Genomic DNA, 17,259 nt, shown 5'->3' on the forward strand with positions numbered 1-17,259 from the left:
AAATCTTGGCTAGTCAAAAACCTTTTTATGATAAAGCTGGCTTGGAATTTTAAATATATATTTTAAAAAATTTTAAAAATTATATTTTGATATAATTTTTTATAAATATTATTAAAAAATAAAATATTTTTTTAATTTAATATTTTATATTAAGTAAATTTAAAAAAAAAATAATTGTAGATCACCAAATTTCTTTTAAAAAAAATTAAGATTAAATTTTATTCTAATTTTTTTATTTTTAAATATTTATTTAAATATTATTACAAAAATTCAAAATAAATACATAAATTATTTATTAAATACGAATATTTTTTTATCATTTATAAAAAAATAATATTTATTAATTATTTTTATTATATTTTTACATCATTCAAAAAGTATTCTATTGATAATATTTTTTAGAAATTTTTTTATCATGATTTTTTTGAGTACTAAATTAATAGTTAACTTTAAAATAAAAATACTATTTAAATACTAAAATTAACTATTAAAAATAAATTAAATAACACATATATCTATACATAAATATATAAATTAATTTTTATATATACCTATCCTGATTAATATAAAATTGAAACTCGTGGTAATTTGAAGTCTTCGAGAGAGACGCCCGGTTAATTGAAATTGAAGCCAAGGAGGGATTTTTTTTTTTTCCTATGATTTTCGGTGAGGTGATATGCTCCTCTTACTCTATTTTTCGTCTTAAGTATAAAAAAAATCATCCTTTAAAAAATCAGATATAATTAAATAACTGTGTCAGTACAAAACTAATAACATGATATAAAATATTTTTTATTGTGAATACATAAAAATTAAACTCCAACGTATATAATGGGAATATCAATGCAAGCACATAAAAAGTTTTATGAACAATGTTCGAGATAGAGAAGGAAAAGTAATTTACCCTTTATTTCATAATATCATCTCCAAAGTCTTACCCCACATGGTAATAGACTAATAGCCATGAGCTAGCCCATGACCAACGTACCCTACCCTGATTGAGATTGAAATTATTAAACTACTAACATAATATATAAAAGCTAATCAGAACAACAACAGAGGTCTCATTACATATATTATCATATTGCCTAATTCAATTCAAATTGGTCATCATTGACAAAGTTTGATGAACACTTTTGATGTGTTGTTCAAAGATGTTGATGAATAGATTCATTCGAGGCCATTCAAGTGAAAATCCAATTTCAATCGCCCCTTCTTTATTCTTACTATCAGAAAGAGAAATTGACCCTGATGATTCAAGATGTGCCGCTTCAGATTTCCTAGGCTTCCCCCATCCAAAATCAGTTTCATACACTCCCAACCTTGGTGACCCTGCAACTATGATTAAACTTTCTCCAGACGTAGCTAATTCCTTATACCTTTCCATCACATTTTCACCATCTCTATATGCTTCTCTTTTCAACTCTCTAATTTCACTCTCAATTGCACTTGCCACCCTAACAATCCCATTTTCTCCTAATATGTCACCCCTTTTGAATGTCACAAACCCAGAGTCTAGACAATTTCCAAAGTAATTTTGAGGTACACAAAATTCAACATGGCCACGGCAATCAGCTAGAAACACCAAATGGCAATTTTCATCATACTTATTATTATTGCATTGTTCTTCTGATTCCATTATACTAACCCAAACCAAAGAGCTTGTGACAACAAAGGTTGAAATGTGTTGCAATGACTCACAGTTATCACCATAGGTGTCGCTATATTTAAGCGACACCCATTTTTTTAATTTGTCAACTTGGTCACGTGTCACCACGAGCGTACCACGTGCCTTGTTGGTAGAAACATCTTTCACAAGCCCTCGGAATTCCAAGCTCTCAAAATAAGATTTTTTCAGCTCTTCCAAGAAAACTTGCTTCAGCCCTTTTGGGTCTTTAACCATGTTTCTATCATGGGAAGGTAGGGTTAAATTACTATTAGACCCTTCAAGAAAGGAGCCTAAGTTATTACCTCCTTTTGTTACTATCTCCTTGCAAAGTGTGGCCCAAAACTTTATGAAATGATGAAGAGACTTGCCATCCGCAACAAGGTGGTTGAAAGTGAGACAAATAGCGAATCCAGAATTCGGTATCATGGTTACTTGAATCGCCATTAAAGGGATCACACGAGTGCCATTCTCTAAGGTATCTTGTGGAGGCAAAGAAGGAACAAAAGGGTGCCAATCTCTTGCATTTTGTGGTGAATCAGATACAAGAAGATTGAAATCAGCTTTGGACTCCGCAACCGTGAAAGTAACTGAGTCGCTACCTATGTATATTGCATAAACATAAATAAATAATATAAAAAATATTAAAAAATAATAAAAAAATAAAAAATTATCAGAATTAATTATTTTTTATTATTGTTTTGAGTCATGAATTCATTAGGTTTAATAATCTAATAATATATTTTAACTTATATTTTAATATTAATGTCTAACTAAGGATCAAAATATGGCCCTCTCTAACATTTCTCTAAAGAAAAAATGAGACTAAAGAGTCGATAATCCGTACCTTGGTGATAGCGCATGAAAGGTTCGTGGGGTGGTGGAGGCCAGATGAGTTTGGAGGCGAAAGGGAAGAAGTGTTGAAGAGTGAGGGAAAGAGAGTGTTTGAGAGGAGGGAGTGATGCTTGAAGGAAGTGGTTGGTAGGGTAAGGGAAGTCATAGAAGAAGATGCGCTTGACGGGGTGGCAAAGGAACCATTGAATATCGAAGAAAGTGAAGGGAAGTGTGGTTGAGGGAAGAGAGCCTTGTGGTGGAGCAACTTGACAATTTTCTATGATCTTCACCTCATCATAGTTGTCGTTCTCAGGAGCCATGATCGATTATGTGTTTGTACACTGATGTGTGCCGCATATATACTAAAGGAAGTGTTAATAAAGAACACTTGTTCAGTGTTTTTTTTTGGTAGACTTCTTGTTCTTTAAATGCAACTACGAATCTACAACAACACTAGGTTTTATTTATTTTTTCTTTTTTTGCTTTTTATTTTTGTCCGTTACTTTTGTTATTATTACTATTATCATATGAGAATCTCTTAAGTGCAACACAGCAGATGAATTTGACGTCTATGTGATGTATGTAATCAATAGAAAGTGGGATTAGTCTCATTCCAGATTCCTGATAATAGCCCTCATTGATGAAGTTAGGGGGATCGACTTCTTTTCTTTCCATTTTCTGTCTGATTTTGGGCCTCCTCCTACCTCCGTTTGCAACGGCTACAGACGCAAAAAAAACATTTTGTAGCCCTCGTGTTCTGGCGAATTTGTCCAAGAGTAACGGTTGCCCCATTAGCGGGGATGCTTCTCGAGAGCTTGTAAAACCCGAAGATAGACGTCGCTTTTTGTTGGATTGTGTAATTCTCCAAGCAGACGTTGGAAGTCTGCTCTTGTCGCGCCTACACCAGCTTCTTTATTTGGACTTTCCAAAACAAGGCGCTGCGCTATATCCTCCCATGGTTGGGGGTCCCTTTGTTGGCTTTTCGAGAAAGATGATAGAAGAATAGCACATAATAAAGGCGAAGAAGAATCATCGTGCTAATAGACTTACCACTCATACAGCTCCCAGCCAACAAGCAGTTAGCCTTCTTTTCCAAGGAATTCCAATGTGGATGACTGGACATCAGCAATAACTGGAGTAATGCCAATAAAAATGGAAAATGAGAGACCCAAAGTAATGAGAAAATGACTTGTAACTGTGAAGCTATAAGGTATCATACCCTGGAGATTACAAAATAACGAAAAAGTAAAAGTGACCGAGATGCAAGGGAAAAACTTTTGTTTCACATTTCCGGAAAGACCACCTATTTGTTCGTTTACCAGGTTCGGCACGAAATCATAAATAAGCTCTACCAAGGATTGCCAAGCATTTGGTACTGACTTTCCTCCGCCCTTTTTAGTAACCAAATGAAACAGCAGGAAGACCAAACCGAGAGTTAGCAGCATAAAGAAAGCGGGATTTGTGAATGAGATATACAAGTATCCTACCCTCATATCAAGAAATGACTTAATGGCAAATTGATCAAGGGGGCTGTGGGGAACATCTTGCGCTAGATCCAGGGCATCCTTAACAGGAGAACCCGAAGGCGAAGAAGGGTCAGATGGGCCGTGGGTGGGACCAATAGGCCGTTCCCACGGGGTTATCACCAACCCGTCTTTCCAAGTTATTTTAAATGTCATGGGCTTCTGTAATCTTTCATTTATCTGGATAATCCTATAAGCGTGCCAAGTGTTTACGCTTACGTAAAAACAGAAGCAAAAGCCAAGCACAAAAACTGAAAAAATCTCTGACATGGTCTTGATTGAGAAAAAATGATTCCCTCCATACAGACTGAACCAGGTATGGTTAAAAGCAAGCCCGCAGGACTTATGTTTGACTATAGATTGTTTGTTGTAAATCGCCAGTTGGGTTTACCAACCAAGAAAGACATGGGAAAAGAAAGAAAGATGCACAAAGGAAACTGGAAAGCAGAGCCATTTCAACTACCCGCTCTAATCGAAAGACCTAGCGAAGTGAATGACTTGATCGATCATACTGTACTAGATAGACCATAATCATTTCATACGCCATTTTAGGATCTGGTCTGATCCCTAGTGTTAGCTCTAGCTCCTCCTAACCTAACCTTTTCTTGCGACTTTCTTTCCTTTTGGAAAGGTGGTCATAGAATCGAATTCCGGGCAAATTACTGCGAACGATGATATATGCTTCTTCAAGTCTCATCGTCGGTTTTGGCACTGAGATGATATCTCGTTGTGGAAATCTCGTTGAAGTTGATCATTTAATCGAAAAGATTCTCAGTAAAAGCAGAGTCTTGGTTTTCTTAGCCGAATCGATACACTAGACCAGACCCGAGCATCTTTCCTGAAACAGGGACATCAATGAATCCAAAAGGGAATCGTCGAAGCTATCATGTCCCTTTCTTACGTACTTCAGTTATTGAAAAATAGAACCAATCCATCGTGCTTAAGACATGAGAATTGGGGAGTGCGAGTCCTTACCAGAACTAGTGAAATGGGGCTCAAACCACTTCATTTAGGAAAGAGGGCCCTCTGTAATAAGAATGTCAAGGAGATGATACGACTTCCATTGGAGACCAAATTGGAGACTGTGGAGACCGCCCTTTAGCCTTAGACTGGGGCTTTGTCAAAACTTCTAATGCGCCAATGGCACTTCGGGGTCAAATACATCAGGAATTCTCATTTCTTATTGCATCCCCTGTGATTCTGGAAAAAGAGCTTTGGCTTTCTTCCCTCTTGAACAGAAAAGCAGACTCGAACTACTTGTCCTGCTAGATCGACTCGAGGACGGTGAAACATTATGTTGAGAAGAAAGCCTTGACGAGGTGCAATCCTTGTAACCGGGAAAGCCACAAATGGGGGTATAGGATACGAAGATCACAAACAAGAGTTTGTTTCCCAAAGAGCCCGTAATCCCCCTGAGAAGCCCCGGGATGGGACCCAATAGTGACTGTAAAAGTCCATGTCTGCAGGAAGGCAAATCATATTCTTTCTTAGTTGCTGAAGAGCGGGTTGAAGCCACTAGCTAAGGCCCACCTATGTTCACTCCTGGGAACAGGAAAAGAAGCTTCGACCTCTATGGCAAGAAGAAATGGGACCGAAACCCTGTTATGTCAAGGGTGATACGACTTCCATTTGATATTGGATACCAGATCGACTCGCTTTTCACCTTAGATCAGGGCTAGATCGGGGCTTTTTGGTAATTTATACTTTTCTTTTACCTTCGGATCCTTCATTTAGTGAAATTCGATTCCTATTTTCTCTAGTGATAGGGAATTAGGGATCACTTCACCTCCCTTGCTCCCAAATAAGATTTCAGGATCCACCTACTGAAGGAATGGATTGTCTGGTTTGGTTTGCAGCTTATCAAGCTTGAAATCCGTTCTTAGACCTACCGGTGACCGGCTTCGCGAGACCATTTCGATCCACACATGGCTAAGCTCTATTGGGCGGTGGCTTATAGAAGCAAATCCCGTACTTGATAAGATCAGCAATAAAAAGAAAGACCTGCCCTTTCGGTGAAGTAAAGTTTATATCTCATACGATATTTCTAGTAAAACAGCACTCCTAAATGCCTTACAATTCCAGAGTTAAGAAAGGCTCTTCTTCTTTTTAGAATATAGGAAGGAGATCTGACTTCTTAGAAGGAGATGAGCTACCTAGACCTTTGTATGTACGGGTCTCGGTAATTGAAGAGAGAAGATAGGAAAAAGACAGAAGAGTACGCAAAAGGAAGGAAAGGACACTGTGAAGTAGCTAGGTGGTAAGAAGACTAGCTCGGGCTTGAACGTATAGGCTGCACTTTGGATCACAATAGGTGGAGTCTCTAAAAGCCTTCTAGGAGCATGAGACTAAAGAAGTCTGGCATCAGTTGGTGTGAATGACTCCGGCCCAAAGGTTAGCGAATCCGACTTCCATTCTTTTTTAGTCGAGTCAGGAGATCCGCCTTTCAGTCGAACAGCTTCAGTCCAATCGGACTTTGGCCCTTGATTCGGACTAGCAATTAGGGGATCGTCCTCGGAAAAAGAGCTCAACAGCCTTAGATTTTTGCATGCCGACTTTGGATCAAACCACTTCTTTGGCAGAGCACTCCAATCAGTAGAGACACAGGAATCGAATATGGCAGCTAAAAAGATCGATTTGGGTGTGTTAAACATAGTTGTCAGATCCATTTGAGGTAGTCCCAACTTCTTCCGCTGTGAACAAATCCCCGGCATCATGATCCGCTGCTCAGATCAGATGCATCTATAGTAACGAACAGCTCTTCCGCAAGCCGTAAGGTACAGGGTCCAGAACTTCCATTTTCTTTCTTCCACACGAGGAACATAGTCGCGGTTGTCGCTTCGCTCCCTTTGCCACCGGGCATCGAGATCAAATCAGAGCTCAAACCTAGATTGCGCGAGATCTTTAAACGAGGAAATTCAACGATAGAACAAGAAGCATGCTATGGGAACTCAAAAGAACTGGCACTCTGTATGTGCTGCTATGATACTAAGCTCTTACTGCTCTCTTATGCCATTACGCTTACTTGAGCTAGCTCTTATCGGTAGGACGGAGAAAAGAGAACTAACTAACCTTAGATCTCTGGTCGGCTATCAGTAAAGGAACCTTCTGGCCGGTTAGGTTAAGCAAAGAGCGCTGGCAGGGATTCTTTCCTGAAAGTGCGAACGTGAAAGAGCCCCTAGGTTAACATCAGTTAGCCGTGAAGAACGCAGGTAACCTTACCGGGCTTGATTCGTGAAAGTCAGCTCTGGCTTTCGGCTCCTATTCTGCCGCTGTTCGTATTAGTTATTCACGATTTTTCCCTTTAATGGTATCGATCGATAGGGAATCACCTTCCTCGAACTATCCATAGCTGGAGCTTACTAGAGAGCCGTCAAGAAGCATCCAACCAATCCAGTTTCACCAATCCTGTTAGGCTGTTTTGGAAAGCCAGCGAGCTTTAGGGCAAGGAAGTCAAATTGTTGATGCGGAGAATGCCCTCTTTCTCTTTTAAGGATCAAGAGTTTCCCACGTACACAGAATCGAATGCTAGTTCGTACCCAAGGGATTCTATCTTCCTAGATGGGCTTGTTCTTGAATGCGCAGGGATTGGGACTAAGAAGACTGCTGCCATTCCATTCAGGTAATGCTATTGTGAATGTCCGATCAATAGCAAGAGTGCTGTGGCACTTCTTAATGACTTTCCTGTTGAGCATAACTTCTGGAGGATTTGAGATGGATTTGCTCTAGAATCATCAGTTTACTAATCGAATTGGATAGGAATTCCCGGTGCGGAATAGAAAGAGCCCTTTCCTTGAGTAGGACGAGGTCAAATGGCACGAGTGAGCTTATTAAAGCGCGAGTCCTAGAGGAGGATCAAGGGGGTCAGATCCCCGGGTGGGACAAATCTGGTCTTTGTCTTTGCAAGGGAAAAAAGACAGACGTGATCATCCAACGTGATTACTCGGATCGCTTTTCCTGTTCACGACTCCGACCTTCTTTCATCAGCTGGTAGTCTTTCCTTGGCTTGTAGTTTCAGCGAGTTGGTCTAAAGTAGATCCTAATTCTAGATTTTTTAGCACACAAGGAAGCTTCCTTTTGTTAAGGAAAACTCAATAGCTCAATAACTAGCCAACGGGAAAGGAATCTATAGATCAGGGAAGATCTCACTGATGAGTTAGGAGCAGGAGTCTGGTAGCTAGGTAGCTGGGGAGTTAGGAAGCAAGTGTGAAAGCATCTCTTCTTTTTGCTATTTCCAGAGGTAGTTCAAAGAGAGGGGAGCTGGAGCTCAGAGCACTCTCAAGTGAGTTGGCAGGGACAGGGTCTTCTATCAGGACTCGCAGACAACTTCCAATGCCTTCCAGGCAGAATGAAAAAGCTATTTAAGGTCCAAAAGGGACTATCTTCATTGTAAAGAAGCTATCCTTTCTTGCGTCATCAGCTTGATATCAGAATCGCTGAACGTACAGCTTGTGGTACGGACTGCTCTTCCTGCTGCTCACTGCCGATCGCCTCGCTTTTATGATTCTATTCTTCCACAGGGATTCGAAGTAGGTCAGGTCAAATAGAGCCGTCTTTGAAAGCTGTCCAATCGGTCTAACCAATCCTCTAGTGGAAGAGTAATAATACGGTAAACAGGAGCAAGAAAGGGGCTGCCATTAGTTAGCTGCAAGGGATGAGAGAGGCCTTACGAGGGCTCTTTCCCACTTAATAGATTCATTCCTTCGTTACTTGAGGCCGTTCAGAGATGCTATCAGAGTAGGAAAGTTAGCCAAGTGATCCTGCCTAGTTTATCTAAAGCACCCCTTTTCGCCCCGCGGCATCTGGTTAGGACACAAAGCTTATTCTATTCCGAATTCCTACTCAATGTAGTGCACTCACTCGCCTTCGGGTGAGAGAAGAGTTCTTGCTTCCTCCTTTGCTGCTACCTTGCTAAGAAGTAAAGTTCTATGGTGACTGTCCTAGGTGGGGATTAGAGACTAACTTCCTTCTATTGCCCAGTGAGAGTCATATTCAAGAGCATAAAGCTACTCACTGCATTTAGTCTAGTGGCTGAACCCTCCTTTCCCTCTCGCTATGTGAATAGCCCTATTTAGCGGAGTTAAGCTTCGCTTCCTTAAAATAAAAAGGAAAAAGACGATGTTAGGAATCGATTGAATCACTGATAGCATTCTGTTGCTTTGCTTTCTCTTCTAGGAAAGGTAAGAGTGACTCTTTAGTGATTGTTAGGTTTTTTTTAAGTGGGTTTAACATCAACTAAGGAAAGCTATTACTCTGTCTTTGCTTTCTTTAAGCGCGCTCCGAACCGAACGAGCTTCGCCGCGAAGTGAGATCTTAGAGCAAGGGTGGTGGGTCAGATACGGAGGGACAGAGAGAATGCTTCCCGAGCCTTCGATTCTAAGACTTTAGGCATCTGAATAGACTCCATCAAGATTCTCCGATCTCTCTCTTAACCCCCGCACATGACTGACTGCAGGCTATAACAGGTCATAACTGCGTGATGACAAGGATCACATCGATAAACGGAAAAAAGGATTCAATCCAGCCCCAAGCCGGGGCTACCCTTTTTTTTACTTACCGGATCCAACGATTCGAGGTCTGCCTGTCCGGTGTCGGTCCCTCAAACTCGCAAGCTGCGACGACTCTATCGAATGACAAACAAGAAAAATCATAAGAGAAGCAAAACAGAAGGTTTGAAGACGCTCGACCGGAAGGGGGGAAGTAGTACGCCCGGTTCACCAGGTTCTACCACTGCAGGGCCCAGTTGCCTTTCTCCCATTACTAAAGTCGTCCAAGGGACAGGATCCCAGGCTTTAACTACCTGCACGGAAGCCTTCCCTTCCTGGCGCGCAGATAGACCATCTTTAGTGAAGTCCCTCCTTCCCCTAAAGCATCCATTTCGTCAAAGAAGGCTGCAATTGGAATGTGCAGGCACACTTACGACTCTGATTGGGCGTGGACTGGGAAAAGGTAGCAGCGCTAAAAAAAAGGTATTGGCGAAGAAATCTCAGAAAATAGAGAGGAAAGAGGCACCACTCGCGAATCCTTTCTTTCTTGGTTTCGCTACCTGTGATCAAAACTATTCACGTATTAGATCTATCCATCTTTTGGTCCAGTAAAGAAGGAAGATAGGAGGGCATCTGTCTATCTAGCCCTTAAGTACACATTACAGGTTCAAGTCCTCTATTTATCTGTCTTTGGTGTTCGTGGTCAGAAGGTTGAGCATAGAATGGCAGTTTCGCGTACTCCTCTGTCTTTTTCCTATCTTCTCTCTTCAATTACCGAGACCCGTACATACAAAGGTCTAGGTAGCTCATCCCCTTCCTATATTCTAAAAAGACAGAAAACAGCGCTCCTAAATGAAAGCCTTTTTCTTATATACGAAACCGCCAGTGGACAGCGAACAAAGATGCCATACTAAGAAAGCAGTCGCCAATGACCGATGTGAATCAGCGCAGGAATGTTCATGGATGTTCTCCCAGAGCTGATAGATGAGGCACGTCGGAATTGTAATTCACACCGGTAACGGCACAAGAGATCAAAGGGGCAGAAGAGAAAGGCCCCATTAAGATAAGATCGAAATAAATATTGTTTTGGAGAGTACGAGAGAGGAATGGTCGGGTGAGCACTAACTGAACATAGACCGAATTGGAGTTGGTAGGGAGCTTGCCGATTACAATAGCATGTAAGCGGTATGTCCGGCTAACTTACAGCCCAAGCTGAGTAGGAAAGAAAGCCCCTCGATACAAAGGAATTGTCCCCGGGCTGCAGGTAATAGGAAAATTTCTCAAAGGCTTCTCCTACAAAGACGATCGGGAATGGAGCTCCCCTGCAACCTAATTCCTTCCCTCTCACCTGAGTCTGAATCTCAAAGAAAGGGAATTGGCCCTGATACGGCTTCGAAGGCTGTTAGGCATGGACTGCTAGCGGACTGGAAAGAAGGACACTTGTTACATCCTCAAAAGAGTGAAAAGTACCTCAACGAATAGAAAAAAAGCCATTCTTGCAAGGACCACTTATTCCTATATTATTCCTAATAGACCGCTAATGCCACGTCTAATCTCACGAAATCTAATTTTAGAGAATCCCGCATCCGAACTCGCATTCTAATGTGCTAGCGACCCCTCCCAAGGAAGGAAGAAGGTAAGGGCAGCAGCTCGGGAAGCCTCTTTCGTGCGTGTTCCTACTGAGTTCGAGTGAGGGTCTTTCACCTGAAAGTTCTTGCTCTTTCACGGATTACCAGCTTATGACCCGCGGGTAACTAAGGCTCTATGCTTTCTGGGGGAATTTCTCCTTGATTGGAATTAGGCCGCCTGCCTTTCTTAGGTCTGATCCTCATCCTCTTATATAGAGGCATAGCCCTTGATCCTGGGCACGCACATGGATCCAATTAAGTAAGGCTAAGTGCTCCGTTATCTTCTCCTTTCCTTATAGCTCAAAGTAAGACTAGCATTCAAGGCCTTCGAGTAGGGCTTCGGTGCCTTCTCTCAATCGGCAAGGAAGCTAGCAATGAAGGGTCTTTATCCCCTTTAAGCCGGTGATTGGTCTTTAATGGATGCAACTATTGGTGGTTGTTCTGCTTCAACCGAATCAACAGGATCTACTGTTGCAAGCAGGGTGGGAAAAAAGGCTTTGAAAGCAGATGCCATTGAAAGAAAAGAGAGTGACGGAACTGGCGGGAATAAGGTTAAGCCAGACCTGACACGAGGGTGACGGAGATTAGTGTGCTACCTTTTTTTGGGGGGTAGCCATTTTTTAGAGAACGTGGGCAGCATTGGCTTAGGAAAGGGCGGGTTTCGGTCTTGGTGGTTGACTAAGGTAAGGGCATTATGTAGCAAAGTGGACTTCCCATTGCTATTATAAACTAAAAGAAAGGGGGTGTTCTCCTAACTAAGATTCTATTCCTTTCCTAGCCTATTCAATGTGGTCATGTAATAGAATTCAATGGGAAGAGGATAGAGTACCGAGTACGAGAGCCAGTTAGTTGCTAACCGGAAGAGAAGGGAATCGAAGAATCCCATTTGCTTTGGTTGCTAGCGAGTGAGGGAATCGCGGATGGGCTTATGACCTCGAAGCTCCGGCTTACTTCGCTTCGGGGCTATGAACTTCAATCGATCGGTCTCGCCTGCCAGTAATAAGCTTGACCGGGCAAATGCGGAATCATCATAGGTAAGAAGCACAACACCATGTTCCCTCTTTCCTGTCGCAACTAGTCCCCTTCTTCTGTGAGCTAGGTCCACGGTTGCTACTTCTCTCGTCTCGGAAAAAAAAAACGAAACTATCTATATGGCTCTGTCTATAGTCACTTCGGGCAACTTTTTTTGGATCGTGATACTCGGGCTTATGAATGGAAGGAAACCCCCTCTCCGAGTGTGTTACTCTTTAGGGGAAAATCCCGGCCTGGGGCCTTCGCGTCCGCCCTGTACTCTGCTTCAGCACTAGAACGAGCAACCAAACTCCGTTTTTGACTTTCAAAAGAAGTGACGAGATTTCAACCCACCAACTGAACCCTTTGCGGTAGCTGGTGTCGGCTAGCAAGTTTTGGACAGGTATGGCGTAGAGAATGAGGAGGGGCCGAGGATAAGTTATTTCGTAGGTAGTGAGTAGATGAATTGACGGATTCCAGCGAGGAGCGACTCATTGGAGCTTCGTTCACGTCAGGGTCCGGGGTAGGCGTGTATTTTCATCGAGATGGGGTGGGTGGCCCCATGGTAGCCTTACCGTTAGGAAAGCCGGGTGTGGCGGCAAGAAGGTCATAGCTCAACGAAGAAGTAGCTCCTTGGGTCACGAACTCCTGATAGCAGCAGAAAACACATTCTAGTTTTTGGATTTTTTCCCCTGACACACATACCACTGTCCTGTACACTAAGTCAAACTAGCTCTAGAGTACGGGCCGGGCCCTCCATCCTACCTCCCCGCCCTTTGAAGTAGAGAGGGAGAAATGGATAGAGGCAATCTATTTATTGAATATGAATATGAAAGGGATCCCAATAGCAATAGGAAAGAGAGAGAAGACCATGTCGAAAGGATTCTGTCCATCAATCCAATCCTATTTTGTTCACATTGAAGGAATTGAATCCATAGTAAAAATACACCAATGCACAAAAGAGTTAACTCTTGAAGAGCGGGTATATTAGGCAAAGAATAGGACGAGGGAGCTCTTACTGCTCGAGAAGGAGCTGTGATACTTATGTTTGTTCTCGCATCCGCAATCGAAAGGGCAGAAGCAAACAAACCCGGACCATGAAAGGAAAGGGGGGTTCAGCACCCTCCTGACCGTCCATTACCTTTGATTGAAAGCAATCCTTACCTTCACGGACCCTAGTTTTAAGCAGCGCAGCACCAGAAAGAGTCAAAGGTACCACACGAACGGACTAAGCAACAAGGTCCGAAGGGGTAGTAGCTTCTGGTGTGGGAGCAAGGAGTGGTTAATGGAAGGACCATAAAATATATATATAAACATTAAGAGCCTGACCACCGAAGCATTTTCATTACTTTCCACAGAAGAGAGCATCAACAAAGTTCAATACACAAACAAAAACTACTAGTGGTATGTAAGTCTCTAGTGAGCTTGCGCTGCCGTTCCACTCTATTTAGGTAAACACCATATCCCTCTATTCGGCTTAGGCGTTTCGGGAGTGAACAAGCAGAGCAGATATTCTTTCCGGGATGACAAGAGGAGACCATATTTATGAAACAGATTTCTTTGGTCTTTCTCACCTTGGCCCTTTGCCTTTGAAATTTATTAATAGCTTTTCATAGAGGGTTGAAGACTCCTTTTCTTTTTTTTTATGCAATTATGAATTCCACGGAACTTTATCGATTCCAACGCAACTTATCCTTTTGGAGCTGACGTAACAAACTACGCGAGCCTCCCGACGAAGCCAACCAAAATCCTATCCGAATAAAAAAAAGAAAAGGCAGTTTCATTATGGTGGTATACCAGCCGCCTGTTCTGGAACTTCCAGTTCCAATCGAAGCATATCTATCCGTAAATGGATTTGTATGTATAGCCACTTCAGTCGTGCTCGTTGTTTCTCTAAAGTATCTTTTTTCTGGGAACATGGTCAACCATAAATTCTTATGTTCGCGATTCTTCATCCACCGATGCAGAAAATGCTCAAGTTTTCCATTCTCATATGAGGCCGAAAAGTTTATTGGCAACAGGTCGGCACGAAGTGATTCACCATGCTCAAACATGAGGCGATCGTTCGTTAGGGACGGTTTATAGATCATAAAATTCCCACAAATGGAATGAGAAGTGGGTCCATGTAAATGATCGAGACCTCGGAAACAACAACGCTCCTTCCCCATATGGAGTTCGGAACCCAAAGGCAATCGTTGAGTGAACTGTATCCTCTTTGTGTTAGTTGACCTAAGCCGCACCATTACAGCTGGGGTGGGGCTCGGCCTCCGAACCGTACGTGGGGCGAGTTTCTGCCTCATACAGCTCGGGCCGAAGACCGGGGGAAGTTTAGTTATTTAGAGATGGGGGGACCCAGCAGCTGCCGGTCGGGGCGGGGATAAGCTTGTGAAGAAGCAAATCCCCCCCAAAAAAAACCTTGATATACTATAGCGCTAGCGCTTCGCGTTCTTTCTATTTCATCCCATTTTTTTCGGGATAGGCGGCGAATACTAATCTAATAAGTGAAGTTGTAGTCGTCTTACAAATTGGCTCGGACACCAGCTTTCCCAAAATCAATTCGTGCCCGCCCATTCTGTCTCGCCCTAAATGGAATGGCTCTCTTAGTTACGCTGCGCCCCGGTCTGAGTCCCCACGTCCGCTCTTCTCCGCCCGCAACCCAAGAAGTTGGCTTTGCCAACACAACATTAGGGCCGTCCCCTTCATTCTATGCCGACCCCGGCCCGGGGCTGGCTTTTTGGGAAGCCCGTTCCCACCGCGCTCACGGCCCGGCTGGCCTTCCAGCGGTAGTGGGAATTATCCCGTTCCCTGGTCAAAGACTTGGTTGGATGCGGGATCTACTCCACGAGGAGCGGTACGGACGTAGATGATATCATCACGACCTCTCTTTTCGTACCGCTAGGGATGCTTAACGCCACTTCGCCAACTGGCGTTACCTGCGCTTTCGTGTCTCTCAGTGTGGTCAGCACTGGGTGTTTCCGAGCAGCGAGGCTTACACCCATTCGCATTAGTTCATCCAAAGTTCCTTACCCTTATGCACGAATTATTGAATAAGCCATCTTCCTATCAAGGTTAAGGAGTCAACTGAGCATCTCAGCGGCGGGATTGAATACCCGGATCGAGTCAGAGTTCACGCCGCCCGCCCTGAACAAATAGGAGGCGTGGGCCACAGGTCGCACATAAGCCGCCGGGTCGCACGACAGAAGAACACCCAACATACAGATGCACACTCCAAAATGTGCAATATTCATCTGAATTGGAGCTTTTTGGTGGTAGTCGTGACCAACAGCCATCAGCTGTCGGCTCGTTGGTAAGGCGAGAGCTTCAAGCCCGATTTCAGGTTCAGGTGGCACACCCCCCACACAAGCACCCCCCGACGAAGGGGGGACGGGGAAAGCTACAGGCCCAAAACCTTCGACCCTTCTTTCTAAATGGGGGTGCCCGGAGCACCTCATCTTGTCATTTCGTTCTTGCTCATTCCCGTTAGGGTTAGGCCGAAGTCTTTGGCGTTTCCTTCTCTGCGCCCGCTCACGCTTTGCTGACCTATCGCGTGGTAAAGAGAAGAGAGTACGAAAGAATAGTAAACAGAGCACACCGCAGAAAGATTCTAAATATGAGAAGTCCCCCTTGGATTCGAGAAGAAGGAAATGAAGAACGGGAACGAAACGAAATGAGGCGTTTCCAGCTCTAGTTTCGGATGAGCTTCTCCCAATTATGTCTGGTAGTAAAATAAGGCGGCCTGCTCTGACCAAGACTCCACTTTTTGCTCCGTCCATGGAGCGTCTGAATTTCCTGGAATGTAGATAGACCAAAAGAGGGAATGAAGGGATAAGAATTGGAATTAGAGTACCATTGGAAAAAGGGGCACCTGTGGGAACATCTCTACTGACGAACCATTTCAATAGTAAGGGTGCTGCCGTGCCACGAGGCACGACCATAGAAGTAATGAAAAAGAAAAAGTTATGTAGTTGGACCATCCGCTCTATCCGTTCGAGTTTCGCTTCTCTAGAGAAGATGAGACGCTAAAAATGAAAGTGTTCGCAACGCATATCGAAAGGATACCAATGAAGCCGACCATTAATGACTAGTTCGAACACCGGGAGCGGTCTGATCCCTTATTTGATCATACCTCTCTTAGAAACATAATACAAAAGCAAACTCTCATAGTTCGGAGCCCAGCTCCAACTACTTCTTCGTAAGGTGAGGTACTTCTTTCGGTTTGAATAGGGGTCGCTCTTCTTTTCCATTTTCTGTCTGGTTTTGGTCCTCCTCCTACCTCTGTTTGCAACGGCTACAGACGCATGTTAACGTGAATTGCGTATAGAAACAAAAAGAGCCACTTATTTTATTTATTCTCGGAGCTGGCCCATTGATTCCCTGCGGTTAAAACTATTGACCATCCACTCGGTCTAACAGAATATGCGAATGATGGATGGCTTGGATGACCCGCAGATAGGGAAGGCTTTGCCGGGTGCCATGCTCCATTATTTGCATGACATAGGACTGATAGGTCCGTGGCGTCATCAGCCCCCCCCGCAGGGAATGGAGATAGTAACGAATGTCACGGTACCTATCAAGAATAGAAAGGGGGTAAAAACCGTCCGCTACCAACGCAGCTTCCACACGCCGTTCTACTTGTAATTTTTAATTGACTATGGATGGACACCTGACGGTTCAACCCGTCAGCCCCCCAAGATTCTGGAGCCCGTAGCGGCAATAAAGAATATCTATTAGAAATGCGTCCGAGATTAGGGGAGGTTCTTATTCCGGGATAATAGAATAACCGGTTGAGGTAGGGGCGCCGCTGGGGCGGGTTGGGGCGCTTCAAGAGGTGCTTCGGTTCTATACCTGGCGGAGTTGGTGGCCCTTCCATCCCAGCGATCCCATCGCAATGGGCGAGAACTTGATCTTGAACGACTAAAGGAATAGTGGCCCCCCCTAAAACAGAAAGAAGATACAATATTTTCTTCCAAGTCAAGTCCGATGCTCTCAACTCTTGAGAGACTTTCTCTTTTAAGACAAGACCTCAGGCTCAGGTTTTCCGCAATTTCGAATCCAGTGGAAGGCCCTTGACATAGCATTGAGAAATTGTTGAAACATAGTGTAGTGATTGATTG

General features: G+C 43.4%; 3 protein-coding genes across 3 annotated transcripts; all 3 read right to left on the reverse strand.

Moving 5' to 3' along the window:
- Positions 1-882: 882 nt before the first annotated feature.
- On the reverse strand, positions 883-2,934 carry LOC112770902 (coumaroyl-CoA:anthocyanidin 3-O-glucoside-6''-O-coumaroyltransferase 1). The gene is made up of 2 exons (XM_025815379.3): positions 2,514-2,934; positions 883-2,268 (listed from the first exon to the last, which is right to left on the reverse strand). The coding sequence occupies exons 1-2, from the start codon at positions 2,818-2,820 to the stop codon at positions 1,094-1,096; spliced, it is 1,482 nt and encodes a 493-aa protein (XP_025671164.1). The 5' UTR covers positions 2,821-2,934; the 3' UTR covers positions 883-1,093.
- A 645-nt stretch (positions 2,935-3,579) lies between these two features.
- Positions 3,580-4,179, reverse strand: LOC112769536 (ATP synthase subunit a). Its single transcript, XM_025814044.1, has 2 exons — positions 3,820-4,179; positions 3,580-3,720 (listed from the first exon to the last, which is right to left on the reverse strand). The coding sequence occupies exons 1-2, from the start codon at positions 4,177-4,179 to the stop codon at positions 3,580-3,582; spliced, it is 501 nt and encodes a 166-aa protein (XP_025669829.1).
- Positions 4,180-13,776: 9,597 nt separating this feature from the next.
- Positions 13,777-14,654, reverse strand: LOC112770903 (cytochrome c biogenesis CcmF C-terminal-like mitochondrial protein). The gene has a single exon (XM_025815380.3). It carries the CDS (start codon positions 14,443-14,445, stop codon positions 13,816-13,818), a length of 630 nt encoding a protein of 209 aa, XP_025671165.2. The 5' UTR covers positions 14,446-14,654; the 3' UTR covers positions 13,777-13,815.
- Between the last annotated feature and the right edge of the window lie 2,605 nt (positions 14,655-17,259).

The sequence above is a fragment of the Arachis hypogaea genome, chromosome 18 (assembly GCF_003086295.3).
Source record: "Arachis hypogaea cultivar Tifrunner chromosome 18, arahy.Tifrunner.gnm2.J5K5, whole genome shotgun sequence".
Taxonomy (NCBI): Eukaryota; Viridiplantae; Streptophyta; class Magnoliopsida; order Fabales; family Fabaceae; genus Arachis; species Arachis hypogaea.